We start from the raw sequence: 16,942 nt of genomic DNA, 5'->3' as shown, positions 1-16,942 counted from the left end.
AGCTCTGGGGTTTTCAGTTTGCTGGCCCAGGGTGGGGGAAGACTGAGGGCTCTCCAGAAGCTTAGCCCGTGCAGCTGTTCCTCTAGGCCCCGGCAGTCCCCGGACATTGGGATGATTCATGATACCAGGCGAGGCCCTCCCAGCACATGGGTCAGCAGATGTGCAGGGTTACTTCCTAAGAACCTTTTAGAAACAAACTCCTATTTATTTATTTATTTACTTACTTATTGCAAGAGTGTTGTCAAAGTCCCAAAACAACAGAAGCCACATTTTACACCAAAGTCTGCAAATAGTGAAACAGATGGGGGATGAACTGAGCCATCCCTCACTTCCTCCTAGTTCCTAGAACTCATGTGGGAGAAGATGGTTCCAGCAGATTGTAGGAGAGTTCTGTAATCAAACCCTTAGCAAGGTCCCAGGGTCTTCCTTAGAGAAAAGTTGAGAGGTTGTTTTTTTTTTTTTTTTTTTTTAAATAAAGCCCTCTGAGATGCTGTCTTCCACACCCTCTTTGACCTAGGGCCTGGGAAATCCAAGCTAGGATTACAGACCTCCCACTTGGATACACTGCACTAAGCTGCAAATCCAGCCATCTGCACTTTGGCCCTTGGCCAAGGTCAAAGGCAACTCTCTTAGTAAAGTAAAAGCTTCCTCTTACTTCCAAAAATCATTTTTAACTTACTGTGGAGTGCACTGCTAACTTGGAAGTGTTTTTAAAATTTATCTTAAATGCCCTGGGTGAGCTATTTCTATACTGTGGCCCTCTTTATCTGCCATAGTTTCCTGTCCAAGGTCAGTGTCGTTTTGGGTGATTATTTGAGCAGGTCCCCTCAGCCAAGTTGTTGCTGGCCTTGTATAGACAGACCAATTTTTGCACATGGGCTGCAACACATTGTATATTTTTTTCTCATACTTTAGAACGTTATCTTAGAATAGCCCCAATTCATAATAACCCTGTAATTAGGCTGACCAGATGCAATAATGCACTTGAAAGACATATGGTAAATGGCAAAGCCAGATGCAAATGTAAGGTTTGATATGGTTACTCAAACCATTGACTGGCTTCCCTAACCTAGGTTGACTCGCTCCAAGTCTGGATTAGCAGTGAAATCACTTGAGATTTCTTGTCCAAACAGATGCAACCCCATGCACACCCACGCACAGCTTCCAAGAGCCTGACCACCATTGAACTACAATATTGCCGCCATTTTGGATGTCGACACCCACGTCTGTTGGGTTGTCTAGGGAAATAACCATCCTTCTGGTCACAGAATAATTTTGAGGCCAATTCCTGTGTTACTAACGCGTGTTAATTTTTATCTTGGTTGAAAGGCAGAAAGGGGACATTGGTCTCTGGTTTCTCTTTCTTCCTCTCCGTGGCTTTCTCTGTTCCTGTTTTCCCTGCCTCTCTCTCTCTCTCTCTCTCTTTCCTTTTGCTCTGCAACTGAGCAGCAGAAGAGATGGAAGGCTTAGGCTGCCCCACTTTCCTTGGCTGAGCTGCCCCCCTGCTCCCCACTTTGTGCCCCACCCAGCACTTCAGTAAGTCGGTATCAATTTGATGTCATGCAAAGTTGGGATAGCTACGTCTCCTTGTCAGAGATTCCGCTCACTGCACAGAGCACCACACAAAAGAAAGAAATCCTGATGCGGTTCTAACAGTCCTTCGCTTTCTGGATTGGGCAGAAATTATGGAACTTAAAGGAGAAAAAAGTCCTTAGGACTTACTTTAGGAAATAAATTTTAAAGCCACCCTAGATATTTTTGGTATTGGGTGTCCAACACCTGCATTAAGAGTCTGTACTCTTGCTGACCATGAGAGTTTAATAGATGATTTAATGGTATTGCTGAATGTTCTGTGATAAAATCAATTTCCCAATTTCCATAATCACACCGGCACCTGGAGTAGGAAGAGCTGAATTCTATTCCCGTGACCTTGGGCAAGTTTCTTAATCTCTCATGGGCTCGTTTGCCTTATGTTTAAAGTAGGTTTAGTAGTTTTTGCCTATCTCACAGGGTTGTCGTGAGGGTATCGTGCAGTGTGAGATAAGGAAATGATGTGAGAACGTCCAAAAACAGAAACCCAAATCACCATGGAAACAAGGTGGTGCAGCTGCTACCCTCCGGTTATGATACGTAAAACCTATGGCCCTGTCACATTTTTGGCACTCTCTGTTGGCATTTGGAAATTCAAAAGCAGATCTGTTGTAAGAAATATCACTCTCACATACCCACATCCTCAAAAAATAAGTAACTTATGAAAAAGAAATGACATGGACTTAGCTAACCAAATTGACGTAGATCCAAGATGAGCTCAAAATAATCTTGCCTGTTGTTTCTTTGCAAAATTTTGGTCTGTGCTGTTATTTTAGTTCCAGTGTTTGGGTGGCATGAGATTTGGATTCCACTGTGTCTTTGCCCATGCATGTCCTGGAGCTAGCAGCATTTGCTCAGTATTCAGACACCTAGAAGTTGATCCGAGTTCCCTAGATGGCGGGCCTGCTGAGGGAGACAGGCACCACAAGGCCAGTGAGCAAGGCCGCATGAGTCTTATCTCCTTGACTGGCTCCACGGCACATACGATTTCTTGCCCATTCACAGAAATCAGTCAAGGCTTGTGGGCCCAGGTCTGTGTTCATCACGCATGGACATTATCTGTGTCAGGCTTGGTCTCCACTTGGTACCTCTCAAATTATGAACGAAGCCAGTTGCAAATGAACTGTGTCTCTTGGTTAGGGACCCTCCTCCTAACCTCAGAAAGCCCTTTGCCCTAGAAGGCTGGCAGCATTGAGTCAGGCCAACTTGGGTGGTGAAAGATGAGCAAATAAGCCAACACAGGTATATGCATGTGAGCAACTCTGGAAACTGGTCCAGTGTTTGTGGCTGTTTCGCTGTTGCTGGTGAACTGTGGTATGATCGCCCCTCCCTGTGGCCGAGATGGAGCACAGGGAACGGAGATCCTAAAGTCAAGCAAGACACTTTCAACCTGACCCCACGGGTCCTCCGCTGGCAAGGGTTAATGGGATGGATGAGTCTTTGGCTGGAAATGAGAAAGTGCCCTAAGGCTCCATGACAGACCCTTTGGGAAAAACCTTGGGATTGGAGCCAAAGAGGCCTGGGTTTGGGGCCTAGCTCTGCCACCTCCCCCCTCTAGGCCTCAGTTTAGGCCTCTGTAAAATGGGACCACACGCGCAAGGTTGAGCTGACGTTAAGTGTGATAATGGATTTGAAAAGACTGTAACTGAAAGTGTACTTGACTAAAGGACAGGAGATAATCATCATCCTGGGTCCCCTGGGGACCCCAAAGAAGCTGCAGCCTCCCTCCTGGCATCAATTTCTTCATCTCTAAAATAAGAATAATAATTGCCTGGCTCTTAGATCAACGGAATAAAGATTAGTCAAGTGCATTTGAAATGCCAGGAGGCATTAGGAAGATCAGTGCCCTGGTACAGTGGGAGTTGAGACTTGGTGATGCATTTAAGCCAAAATAATGAAAATTAACCCTTCCAATCATCTTTGAAAGTCTCTTGCTTTCTTGGGCTACAGATTACATCTCTCCCCTGATTCCCCCTCCATCTGGTCAGCTTTGCAGGATGACAGCCCTGATTGGAGTTTCAATGGTTTCCTGGACACGTGCCGTGCCCTCCTGTGATTTAGAATACATTTGTGTTACTCCTGCCTGACACCGTGGGTAAATTAAGACCCGCTTAAACATCCAGAGGCCTTCAGATGGAGCATTGGACACCAATGCGCTGGGGGTTCAGGCCTTCCATTTGCATTTTGTGTTCTCCTCCAGTCGTGGGTCCTAAGAGCGTCTTTCCCAGTTGTATGTTTACCTTGGTTGCTTTCTTGATTTCTTTTGTTCCGTTTTCCCCTAGGCCCCCCTGTCTTCCCCCTAAACCACAGAAAACGAGGAGACCTAGGCCTCTCTCAGTGTGTAGCCGTAAACTATTTAACGGCTGTATGGAGGCGTTCATTAAGGTACTTGCTGGGGAGCCACGGACTCCGCGAATGCACCCGATGCAATGGCAGCCTTTCTCCGCCTCCTCCCCCGGCCAACAGCCCTGCCCCAACCTACCGACCTACCGACGGCTGACGGACTGGAACTTTCAATCCGGGCCCTCGGCCAGGCCTCGGGGCAAGCTGGTCCTCCCGGCAGCCTGCTCTTAGCTTCAGTGAGGGCTTCTAATCAGAGCTGCTTTTGCCTCTGACCAGTTGCTCCTAAGTGCTTTCCCTTGATTCTCAGCCCTGGGGGAGGGTTGCGATCGTGCTGGGACCCAGTAAAATCCGGGTGGCGCTGAATCCGTGCCGGACAGTGGTCCCTGCCAGCCCCCACTTCACTGCTTCAGGAACTGCAGTCCTGACCAGCCTGAGGGACAGTTAGAGAAACCCCCTCGCCTTGAGTCACACTCACGTCTCCCAGGAGGAGACAGGTTGGAAACAACACAAAGAAAAGCCCTGTGACTAACAGTGTTTCTATACAAGTGATTTTTTAAAGTTGAGAATATACCAGCAAGGGAACACAACACATACAATTTGTACGAGAGACAACCCTTCCACCTAATTTTGTTTCTTGTTAGGCAGTTTGGGAGAAGAGAAAAGAGCTGAGGTAGTTCCTTTAGAATTCCAGGTTAATCCTTTACACCTTAAACTAAAAAGAAAGCTTTTCACCTCAGTGAGTTTCTCTTCTTGCTTCTTGGCTGCAAAGGGTGCAGGATCAAGCCATTCCAGATAGAACAGCTCAAGGCAAGTTAAGATGGTGATGGAGTTGAAAAGGGCAGCACGTGGGGGACACACTTGAGGAAGGGGAGATGCATTCTGAACATTACTTAGGGGAACAGCGGAAGGTCCCTGACAGTTATTGGAAGCCTGCCCCCATCTAACGAAGACCCTTTGCAGAAAATAAGAGTCAGGAGAAAAGTACAGGTTCTCGGGCCCTGCCGACACTTTGGGAGTGCTGAGGCTGCCCCCGCTCTGGCTCTCTATCCTCTGGCCTCATGTAGGGCACGCACAGGACTTGCCGGGCAGGGAGGGTTGGCCTCAGGCGTGGGAGGGGGTAGGCAGGACCAGCCTGGGTCCCTCTGCCTGTAAGCTGAGTTCTGGGGGACAGTGGGGGAAGGGAAAGGGGAAAAGGAGGGCACAGGTTGGGACTGCCCGGGGGTGGGAAACAGCAGCAGCCGCTCTAGGATGCCTCAGAGGAGGGAGGTGTGGAGGACCCCAAAAGGAGGGGCGCTCCTGCGTGCATCAGGGAAGGGGTGCTGTTTGGAGGGGACCCGAGTGAGCAGTTTGCCATCCAGAAGGTCATGGGAAGAGGGGCTGTCTCAAGAGCCCTTTCTTCATCCTCCCTCCTCGCTCCAACAAGACTTTTTCTCGAAAAAGCCATACTCCAGAACTGAGAGGGGACTGAGGCCCATTTGCTACTCTCTCTGCCCTCAAGGAGCTTATCATGTTGCTCAGGAGGTTTCTGACAGAAAGCTGAACACGGAAGATGATTCAGGATGAGCACTTGGTGACTGATTCCCCACGGAAATAAGTTCTGTGAGAGCGCAGAGCAGGAAGAACTGTGAGCACTGGGGCCCGGGCGGCTTTGAAGGACGGGTCGGAGCACGGCAGAGGGGAGGACGGAGGAGCCCCTGAGAGGAGGAACAGAATGAGCAAAGGCCCAGAGACACAGACACCTTTCAGAATATGCTCAGCTCTTTGGAAACGGGTGCTCTGTCAGGACGCTTGGAAGGAGCTCTTACCTGATGGCATTTGCAAGTTAGGTGTTCTGTTTAGTGAAACACTCTCTGAATGGAGAGCTCCTACATAAAATGCATGACGATCGAGTGTCATGCATCAACCGTGGGAGTGTCTGCCCCTTGGAGGTAGTCACCAGGAAGCCACATCCTTATTCTAAATATATAGCCGTTGCTGCAGCTGGTCAGTCTTCCGAGAGCCTGCAGCAGGACCTTTGTCAGCGGTGCCAAAACTTTGTCTGAGAACAGACACCCCAGTCTTTGGAATGAAAAGCAGCGCCAATCAGAGCCCGGCTTTGTAGCCACTGGAGCCACAACATGGCAAGAGGCATAGGCCGTAGTGGACACTAGGGGACTGGCTCTGAAAAGAGCCCCCAGAGAGGGACACCCCAGAGCACTGGGCAGCAGCATGTTGCTGGAATAAGAGCACAGGCTCCTCAGGGGACCGTTTGACTGAAAAAAGTATGTTTGTTGAGCGAATGCATTTCTTTATAGTCACGTGTGCTTGTACCTCACATCATCAGTGCAGTTCCGCCAGCTCTTCTGCGCGCCCACTCTAAGCTCCCTGTGGGGACACACTGCAGCGGCGGGACCCCAACCTCAAGGATTGTTAACTCTCAGAAAATGAAAAGGCGGTGTGATGCATCCAGTCCTTCAGCCTTTGGGAATGGAATTTAATTTCCTCTTATGATTCCCATGCTATCTGGAAGAATCCCCAGCTCTGAAATTCTAAAGCTCTGAAAGGCTTTTCAATAAAATAACATCACAGAAACTCCATGATTATGAGGGTTTAGAGGGACAAGGAAGCATCCCCAAGAATGACGGATAAATGTAGTTGGAGTTACTTTTATAAATTTCTAGGACCTTACCTGAATGGATTCTTTTCAAAATCCTTGATTTTTTTCACCCCCTTCTCTCGGACAGAAGGAAACCCAATTTATTATGATAAATTTTGAGGCCCAGGAGGTCTACCTTCGGGATGGGGCAGGGGGAGTCCTTACCTTGTTTCAATAAAATGAGAATGATTATTACCCACCTCCTGAGTGTGTGACGAGGATCAGATGAGTAACACCTGCCAGGTTCTAGAGCTCTGCCTGGGGCAGAGTAAACACCATGGAAATGTTAGCTGTTAGTGCTGCCTGGGCTTTCCGGAGAGTGCCCATGGGGCCCCGTCTGATCACCTGGCACTGCTGTCCTAGGTTCAGGTAGGCTTAGTCGACATAGGAAAATTCTAGTTGCTGAGATGCCAGGGGCTGGACGGGTGACACCAGCAAGCAGGCGCACATCCTCCCGTTTCTCAGTCGGGATGAGACACAGCACGCACCCCAGAGCCTGACCCACTGCACGTGTGGGAAGAAAGAAGAGGCCGTGCTCCCCTGCAGATGGGCGACTTCAGTGAAAGCAAAGTCTCCGGTTCTGCCCGCAAGATCACGAAGGCTCTCTGACTCCACTGCCCTCCCTCCCTCCAGGCTTTGTCAGCTTTTGGGTTCCCTGAGGCTTTTTCAGTGCCAGGGTGAGGGTCCGTGGGCAGAAGAAAAGCAGGGCCAAGTGGGTACCCGGGACAAGCTGCCCCAGGTGTTTGGTAGGAAAGCACGGGCAGCTGTGTGGAATTTGGAACCAGATGGAATCCTGTTTGGTCCTATCCAGAGGGCACCTGATAAACACGGTCTTGGTTAACTAAGAGCTGAGAGTGAGGTTTCCTGAGCTGACTTGCAGGGACAGTGTCACAGTAGACACCTGAGGGCGTGTGTCCCTCCTTTCCTGTGGGTGGCTGGGCTAACCTTAAGGGGTCTTAGGTGGGCTCTCACCGTTGGTGAATAAACAGCCCCCGTGTTGAGGAGAAGCTAGACTTGGGGTGAAGCAAGTGTTCAGTACACACCATTCCTGCCCTTTGACAAGGACTGAAAGAGGCCCCTTTGCCCCCTGGCGTCCGAGGCAGCCACCCTGGAAGGCTGGCCGGGCAGGTCCAGAGCTCCACTGGGCCCACAGGTTGCCTGCCGTCTCCCCGGACCTCCGCTGGCTGCCATTGCATTTCGGCGTTCCCGGACTCTGAAGGAGCTGCTTGCTCTAACTGGTCTTATTACTTCTGCGTAATCTTTTCTTTTTCTTCTGCTCTGCTGCCTGTTTATTTTTTGTTATCAGAGGAAGAAGAAATGCTCGAACCAGGAACCAGGTATTTACTGGAAAGGTCCGTCAGCCCCATTTAACTGGATGGAACCTGTCTTTAGCCCTGACTTGTAGCACAGGGCCCGCCTTGCCTGTTGCCAATGAGTCCACTTTATTATCCTCTCTGTGACTGTAGTTAATCAAGGAAGGAATTTGCAGGTGGGGTGTGGAGGAGCCACGAAAGCATCCAAATTCATGGTTTTTTCTCTGTCCCTTTACATGAGCATATTACATATGCCTCATTGCTTCCTCACCTTCTGAGGAGGCTAGTGCTTAATTTGGCCCCATTTTCAAAGAGAGTTTTTAAAAAATTTTATGCTCTGTAAGTGGCCTGAAATAGCAGAGAGGTCAACCAATCATGGGATCCGAAAGAAAATTATCCCTTGCCCAGCTCTCTGGGGCCATGGGCCAGTCTAGGAAAATATAATTGAAAATACATTCACACCCCAGATGCGTGTATTTAGAACTGCATCTTATTCAGCCTTTCTGACTAAGGTTGCCACTCAGTGGTCAGTGGCTGACGTTAGCTGTTTCTAGAACTTTTCCTTGTAATGTGTTTACTGTTAAACAAATATCTGTCTAGATGTTTAGGTTGTTACGTTGTGAGTAGAATTGGTCTTCCCTTCTCCGAGCTCAAAATGACCCCTGGGGCCAGCCTTGCTTCCCCCATGGTGTGTCCTTCTTAATTCTGGCAGCAGGTCCTACAGTACTAGGCAGAGGCCTTGATCCTGCCCTGAGCGCTGGGAGAAGAGAGTTGAGATGGGGCTGAGGGCAGTGGGAGGCAGAGAAGTCTTCGAGGGCAGATTCCAGCCCCTCCAGACGGTGGGCTCCCTCGCCTTCCCTGATGTGCCTATCAGGCCTCCTGAGCCCTGATTCCTTCCCAGCTGAGTAGGAAGACAGAGCATTTCTTTAAAATGATCACAGCTATGGCTTTTCTGCAATCACAGAAGACTTTCTATTTTAACTGTTTGTGGAGACTTTAGAATTAGTGGTTCCTTGCTTGTTTTCCTACTAATCCGATGGTACTAATATTCTGGCTTGAGTTCATAATCTGTGTTTGCAGTGTCTTCTCTCCTGTGGTGGTTGCCAAGTCCAATACAACTCACAACTTTTTTTCTTAAGGATTCAGGACAAGCTATACCACTGGTCGTCGAGAGCTGCATCAGATACATCAATTTATACGGTAAGCTCGATCTCAGGGCAGTGTTTTCAGCTCTTTCCAGAACAGGTGCTAGGCTGCTCTCATAAGAAATGAGATTCAAATTCATCTGGGAAGATTTCCCGTTGCTGCTCTGCTTCTGAGAGGGAAAACGTTCCATAGAACAGCTGCTGTCTTGAGTGCTGTCTGTTGAGCCTTGTGTGTCAGCGGAACTGAAAGTGGTGGTGAGAAGACCCAGGAACTAGGAGAACCGAGGAGCAGGGAGGGCACATGGGAGAACTGTATTAGTTCCTTTTTTGCTCCCACCCAAGCCCAGAGCTCTGCACTTTGAGCGCTGAATGACGTTGGTCAACCGATCAGTTAATCCTGCTAGACTGTGGTAAGCTCCATGGAGGAAATAGAGTGTCTGGGATTTGCTACATGGTGTCCCCAGCACTTAAATTGTGCCTCCATCTATTCATTTATTCATTCCTCCAAAAATATATTTCCAGAGTGCATAGCAGGCACTGTTTTTGACAATGGCAGCATAGCCACGAACCAGACAGGTAGGATGCTGGCCCTAGGTAGCTTACATGACCAATTAGAAGGGCAAGGGAATGAACAAGCAGAGAGACAAATAATATAATTTCAGATAGTGATAATGCCAAGGAACTAATTAAAGGGGATAGAGAATGGCTGGAGGAGGGCAGGCCTGCTTTGGCTAAGGTTGTAAGGAGAGCCGTCTCCGAGGGGGTGATATTTGAGTAGAAGAAGCCAGCCATGCAGTCCAGGTGGAGAGAATGGCGAGTGTCAAGACCTAATATGGGAAAGAAGGCCAGTGTGACTGGACAAGAATGAGCCAGGAGGATGGGGTAAGAGACACAGGTGGTAGAAATTCAGCATTGGTTAACGAAAGAAATGAACAACGTTTATTGAGCACATACTATATGTACAAACCAAACTTTAACTAAAGCCTGCCTTTAAGGGTAAACACTTTCCTGAATTATAAAGTGGAGAGTTGTTTCATACAGAAAAACTGAATCTCAGGGAAAGGATCCCAGTCTTAATTCCCTTTTCAGATGAGGGAAACCCTCTAATTCCTTCAACCTAATAGGTCGCTGTTTTGTTGTTACTGCTGTGTCAGGTATCAAGGTCTCCTCTTTTTTATGGCCTTGTAGAAACACACAAAAAATGAGATTGTCCTTCTTCAATAAGTTAACGTCCCCCAAACTCCTTGATCCCAAGCCAGCATGCACTCTAGACTCTAGATTTTCTTGAAGGAAGACGATGTCTGTGATGGGCGAGGGAATGGTTGAGGGAGTGGCATTAATCATTCTCATTCAAAATCTCTGTGGCTGTTAAACTCCGATGGCATTTGTAAACTCAGGCCAAGCTACTTGGGACCAGTGCAACTGATGAACGCACTAGGCAGCATTCACTACCCAGTTATTTGATTGAGCTAGCCTGTGGGTTAGAGTGGAAGTCATTCACTGGTCCAGTGTTGATATAAACATCTTGTTTCCTTCAAGCCCAAACAAGAGACCCTAGACATATGAAGCAGAATGTGACTGAGTATTTGGACCAGCTGAAGTTCATCGCAAAGGCTCCTTTTGGGCTTCTGCCAGGAGACGGTCACTGGGAATGACTCTGTTACAAAGGATGGTGGGAGAAAGAGGCAAGCAGTGGGGAGAGTCGTCGTGTTCCCAGTGGTCTGATGAGCTCAAGGCATTTTCTCTTTCTTTTTTTGTTTATTTCTTTTAGGACTCCAGCAGCAAGGGATCTTCAGAGTGCCAGGATCCCAGGTTGAAGTCAATGACATCAAAAATTCCTTTGAGAGAGGTAGGTGTGGAGTGATCATCTCCAGCTTGTGTCCAGAGGAAGCCAGGATGGGTGTTAACGCATGTCTTAGAGCCAGCGGTGCTGGGGCAGCTTGTATCAACATCTCTTCCCAACTTCACCTTCAGCGACTTCACCTTGGTAGCTCGAAATCAGCCAAGGTGGGAGTATTTACACCACAGAAATTGGCAAACACTAAGACCTTTGATCTTTTTCTTTTCCCCGCCAAAGAGCTAGCTGTTGAACATTTACCAGCACACATGGGTGACTTTCTCTGGTGGGCTCTACGGTGGTTGCTGGGAAAGAGGGCCTTGGAATCATTGTGCAAATCTGTAAAGGCTGCTGTGTTTTAGAAAAGTTGGAAGAAGCTAGATAACATGGAGTGGCTTAGAATTGCCTAATTCTTTTTTATGCAGTGTTTTTGGCAAAGCTATACTCCCCCACCTTTGGGGAGGTTACCTAGTTCCCACTTTGGTATAAAAGCTTATCAGAAATGAAGTGGCCACCAGAATGTGGCTTATTTGGTTGAGTCTCCCTTGGCCTCGGGATCCCTGATGGGAACAGATGGCCAGTGGCAGTGTCCAAGCAAAGTAAGGACTTACTAGGGTCAGGAGGAGCTCAATTCTTCTTAAACCTCTGTCTTTTTATACTAGTACATATCTTGCTGCTACAGTGAAACTGAGAGTCCGTGCATTTCCGTTCAAGGCAATATTTTCCAGCATCACGCTCTCTGGTTGTTGAACAAAGCCCATCCCAGGGAGGAAAGAAGAGCCAGTGTGGGGCATCCTAAGCAATATCTCCACCTCTAGTTTCACAGCGTTTGGAAGCATCCCGTCTCCGTAGTTACTCCTCAGCTCTGATTTACTACATTTTTCTCTGAGTAGTTAGGTACTAAGTTTGGCCTGAGGACCCCGATCCCAAACCCATTTCCCCGCAATACATCACATCCCAATTTACAAAGCACTTTCTTACCCATTCTTCTATGTAATCCTCCTAATAGCCTTGGAAGGTGTATGGTTTGTCCTTGTTGGTTGTGCTCTGAGCAAGCCTCTCCCCGGGGCTGCCGCCCTAGAATTCTCCCGACTTATTGCCAGGCTTCCCCTGGAGGGGCTGCCTCCTGAGCAGACTCACCGTCACCCTATCCTCCCGCTTCTGTCCTGAGATCCAGCTCCAGGGTAGAGGAAGCGGTCTGTCAGCCCCAGGCAGTCACCACCATAGCCCCCAGCACAGAGCTTTGCAGCGCTAGGCACTCTGGCTTGGAACCGGGTGTGGAGAGCAGGATTGGGCTGGATGTGGCTCTCAGTGGCACATGAGGAGGGTCCTGGGGAGCTTAGGGTTTGGAGTCCACTCCAGGATCTTGGGTACTTAGAACCGGGGAGCCCCAGAATTGCCCTGCTCTAAGCTCCTACTCACGCATTTATTCATCCACTCAACAAGCCTGCATTGAGCCCTGCACTGCAGTGGGTAATGGACTAGGGCCTGGCAATATGATAGGAACAGCAGACAAGTCACTGCTAGCAGAGAACCGGTTTAGTAAACAGCACGGTCAGCGCAAGGATGGAGTAAGCGCTGGGTAGCATGGGAGCCCCTAGCCCAGCTTGGGTGGAAGGGGGAGGAATAGCAAAGCCTCGAAAGGCTTCCTGGAAGAGGAAATGCCTAAGCTGAGGCTTGAAGAGTAAGAGTCAGGGGAAGCAGGGAGAGGGCATTCCAGACCAAGGGAACAGCATGTGCAAAGCCCACAAAGCAAGAGGTATCCTCCCCTCAGCATCCCTGATAGAAGTGTCATTCATCATTTCCCTGAACTTCTCTTGGCAACGACAGACAGCCCAGCCAGGGTTTGGCTTCTTTATTTCCCCCAACTCCTTAACACCCCTGCTCCCTGTGTTCATTGTAAGTGAACAGAGCCGTGGTCTGGATCCTTTGCTGGTTCCATCCTCCCAGGCTCATCCCATCAGAGAGACTTCCTTGTATGTCATGAGTAAACTGCCTGGTGCCTCCAGCCCGGTGACCGCTCCCCCTTGTGTTTTCTTACTTGCCAGTGTCTTGTAAGTAAGTACCTCGCCGTACCAGGCAGCCAGACCCAATCCCCACCCCAGCAGCGCTGCTTCCTTTCCTTCCCGAACGTGATTTCTAAGGTCAGCGCCTTCTGTTACTTGCTCAGGTGCCTTGGAAGGGTATTTGTGCAAATTAGAGTTCTCTGCTCCTTGGAGCGAAGAGATCACCTGACCCAAACCTCAGCTGCAAAAATTGTTTTCTGCTTTTTCTTTGCCTCACGTGTGCAGTTGGCGCCTCTCCCTCTCACCCCCGTTCCGGGATGAATCTCATTCCCTTGCCCGCTTCGTCCTTCTGCTCCACCCGAGCCTACACGAGAGCACGGCTTATTCTAAAAGAATAGTTCCTGGGATGTCTCTTTTAGAAAAACCCTTTCTGGCTTCTCCGGGCCGGCTGGTACCCAGATTTCACATGCATTACTTTCTGTTTCTTGACATTCACCACCCACTGGCCCTGGGTTTGGGTTCCTGACCTGGCTGACCCTCTGGGCACCTCCTCCCCACTCTCCTGAAACCAGCTTCCCTCTCCCTGGCTCGCCGCTGTGTTCTCCGCAGCCCCTGGCAGCGAGCGGCCCGAGCCCACTCCTCGCGGCCCACCTGCTCTAACTTGTGATGGAACTTTCTCTCCAAACCAGTACATTGTGTGTTTTTCCTTTCTTCCTTTTATTTTTAAAACTTTAAACCCTCTAATCCCTGCAGGGTGCCTGTCCTTTGCCACTTGTTCAAACAGACATGGGTCTTTTCCTCCTTGGCCCCTTTCTTTCTCTCTTTGGGCGAAGCTCTTGCCTACGCTCCTTCCAGAAGGCTATTGAAAGGAGCACAGACCTCTTTTTCCTTAAGCTTCTGAAAAATTACATGTTGGAAATCCATTTTTGGCTTATTATTCCTAAACCCACTTTCTTTCTCTTCTGACATGAGTCAACCAGGGTTTTAGTTGGGATTATGATTTTTATTATTATATTTTGCTGTCAATAAATCTCAAACTCAGCACTCAAGTTTTGAGATCTTTCTGTAATCTTCTGGCAAAATAAAGGAGAAAACATCATGGAAAAGCAGGAATCAGCAGCTGTGCTGTGGAGAGAGCTGTGGTTTGCTGTTGTCTCCCAGGCTAGTTTTTTGCCTCTCTGTTTTCCCTACAAACCAATCCCCTGTCCTCTTGGTATGTAAAAGGTGAGAGAGCTGCCTGCGTTCTCTCCTCATGTGGAAGGGCAGCTGGAAAGGGAGTCAAAGGTCCTTTCACTGTGCTCAAATCAACATAGGGTTTGGATTTGGGGCTGAAATTATGGCATGTAGGATCTGACACATTCTAGACTCTGGATGTGGCCCTTCTCAGATCTGTTTCCTACCTCAGGAAGAGGGGTGTGAGCGGGAGACACAAGGAGGGGTTGTCACGTTGCAGAGCCTCGGGATGGAGCTGGGAGGATCCTGGCCGCAGAGACCTGCCGTGGAGAGACGACCTGCGGGCTTCCTGCCATGCCCCCATCCAGCAGCACATTCCCCTAGAGCTGTGAGCACACACCCACCGTGTGTTCACTCTGCCCTGGGTGCAGCCTGCCTTCAGCCCTTAGGCAATGCTGGGGCGACCTGGCTGGGAGCAGGCTGCAGGCAGGGCTGTTTGGTAATAATTCTGCCTCACTCCCCGGGAAACTAGCTAGCAAAGTGGGAACTAGCTTTCTCTTGGACTGGCCTGGAATTTTAGCTCTAATTCTCCTCCTGGAGGAAGCCATCATTCACATACACCATCCTGCTCATCTTGAACTCTGGAATTCCATTCATTTCTGGAGCCAAAATTGGCTACCCTTGCAGAGAGCCAAAGGCCTGGGCTAGGAGGGAGGATTGTTTGGATGGCTCCTTTTATGGACGAAGTGCCTTGTGGGAGGAAGAGCAAGAATGGATGGTGTGTGTGTGTGTGTGTGTGTGTGTGTGGTCAATAAGTTAACCATACTTAACAAGGAGAGCTTATATGGACGAAATAAAATCCTTGTGCTTTTAGTTTATGTGCTTTATGTGATAATGAGACCACAAGAGTAACGTGTGGTGCACTAGGGGAACAGCTTAATACAGCGCAGAGTTTTCAAATTCTTACGGTCCTTCAGAGGGGCTTCAAGGGCTGATACTGGGATAAAGAGGGAAGCTGAGAAGGTAGGGCTTGCACCTTTCTCTAAATTCAACTAAGGAAGCTTTGCTCATCCATGGGAACATTTTTCTTGAAAAACAAAAAAGTTGAGATTCTACTGTAAAGGAAGGAGGGAGAGAGGGAGGGAAGGAAGGAAGGAAGATGATGGATAGATAGATAGATAGATAGGCATGCAGGCAGACAGGCAGCAGATAGAATTGAAAACCACAGGTAGAAGAAGGAATATCTCCCAGGCATTACGAGACCTGGGAGCTGCTGGTGTCTGTTTTTGACTACATGAGCAAGTTGTTTCATTTGTTGGGGCCTCAGCTTTCTTGCAGGTGAGAGGGGTGGTGCTGGGACCATGCCCACTTGGTGCCGTGCTGTGCTGCTGTGAGGATTAAGAGAGATCACATGTGCCAGTGTGCTTCTCACTTGAAAAGTGCTATATCAGTATAGGCAATATATATATATATATTTTTTATGTTTTCTCTCTTGCCTCCTCATGAGAAAGTCTTGTGGGGGAAGCATTTTCTTTTTTTTTTTTTCCAGTTTTTAAATTTTTAAATTTGTTTCAAAGTTAAACCCAAGACACATTGACTTCATAGGAAATCCACTGAGAAATGTTTTTCTAGGCTGAGCACCTGTTTCGCTTTAGTCTCCCCCAACAGAGCATGTACATGTTAATTACTTTCATTTTATAATCACTGCTGTCCCACCACTATACCAAGATCACCTAAACTGTGTGTGTGGTATTCTGAATGTTCTTACTTATACCTTAAGTTCACTAACTGCAAAAGATTTTCTGGGATAACCTGTCACTTGAATTCTTTGGCTACTTTTGAAGATGAAGTCCAAAGAACTCTTAAATGATTCTCCTTTGGGGAAGATGGTATTTTATAGGCATTAGCAGCTGGCAACTGGGGCTGTGCTGATCCCATCTGGCATCACTGGGAGGCAACCTGTAAAACCAAAGAATCATTTGATGCAACAGCCAACTAAGTGACTCAAAACTGAAGCTTAAATTTAAAGAAAAAACTGATTTAGAGAAAAAAAGGTAATCCTAGAGGAACTCATTCTAAGCAATCAGTCATTATGCCTGTGTGTGTGTGTGTGTGTGTGTGTGTGTGTGTGTGTGTGTGTGTGTGATCGATTCAGTGCAGGCTGGTGGGTCCCAGATGAGTCCTTTTCCGGAGACAGTGATCTGAGGGAGCAGAATCTGGAGAGTGGCCAGTACCAGTAAAGAGCAGCCATGAAGTGCTGGGGACATTTATATTCAACCCCTGTGGGGGAAGCATTTTCATCTCCTCCTATGGGAACGTCTGAGAGGTTGACCTATGGAACACAGTGCCTGGGCCGCCACACACAGTCGTTCAGGCTGGGCACTGCACAAGAGTACTCGGCCACGAGGACAGGAGTGTGCTGAACTCTGGCTCATGCCCTGGAAGCCACAAGCCCTGGTTCAGGAGGTGGGGGGAGTGTCTTTCTCTAATTCGCACTAAAGCATGTTGGGGCCAGCAGAGGCCCTGGCAGTGACACACATTCTCTTCCCACAGAGGCAGAGTATAGAGATCCAAGTATGAATTTGCAGTTCTGCTCTCCATTGCTTGCCAGACTTAGATTGCTCTGGGCTGTTCTGGGAGGAGGAGGAGGAGGAGCCCACTGAGCAGACCTCTCTCAGCACCTTCACGGAGGTGTCAGATTGCTGCCTGCTTCCTTTCACGTCCCCCATGGAAACTCCTGGTGGTGAACTAGCTCAGCAACCCCCATTAAACTGAAAAGTGCTGCTCTCCTGAGATATTTTCCCCTGTGCAATTGGCAAAAATTTAAAAGACATTCCATGGGCAGGGCTATGGAAAAGCAGCCTTCTCCTATGTTGCTGGTAGGAGGAGAAAATGGTGCA

The 16,942-nt window shown here is 48.6% G+C and overlaps 1 protein-coding gene across 3 annotated transcripts in view; it reads left to right on the top strand.

Moving 5' to 3' along the window:
* Positions 1 to 16,942, top strand: part of SRGAP3 (SLIT-ROBO Rho GTPase activating protein 3) — a 250,690-nt gene that overhangs the window by 199,417 nt on the left and 34,331 nt on the right. For 2 of the 3 annotated variants that reach the window (XM_059940258.1, XM_059940259.1), the window contains exons 12-14: positions 3,873 to 3,975; positions 9,021 to 9,081; positions 10,798 to 10,875. In XM_059940258.1, coding sequence (XP_059796241.1) covers positions 3,873 to 3,975; positions 9,021 to 9,081; positions 10,798 to 10,875 — 242 coding nt within the window. The remainder of the gene's footprint in view (positions 1 to 3,872; positions 3,976 to 9,020; positions 9,082 to 10,797; positions 10,876 to 16,942) is intronic. The other variant, XR_009505955.1, reaches the window with a different exon arrangement.

This window comes from Balaenoptera ricei, chromosome 11 (genome assembly GCF_028023285.1).
Source record: "Balaenoptera ricei isolate mBalRic1 chromosome 11, mBalRic1.hap2, whole genome shotgun sequence".
Classification (NCBI taxonomy): Eukaryota; Metazoa; Chordata; class Mammalia; order Artiodactyla; family Balaenopteridae; genus Balaenoptera; species Balaenoptera ricei.
This window is presented reverse-complemented; position numbering and strand designations above follow the sequence as displayed.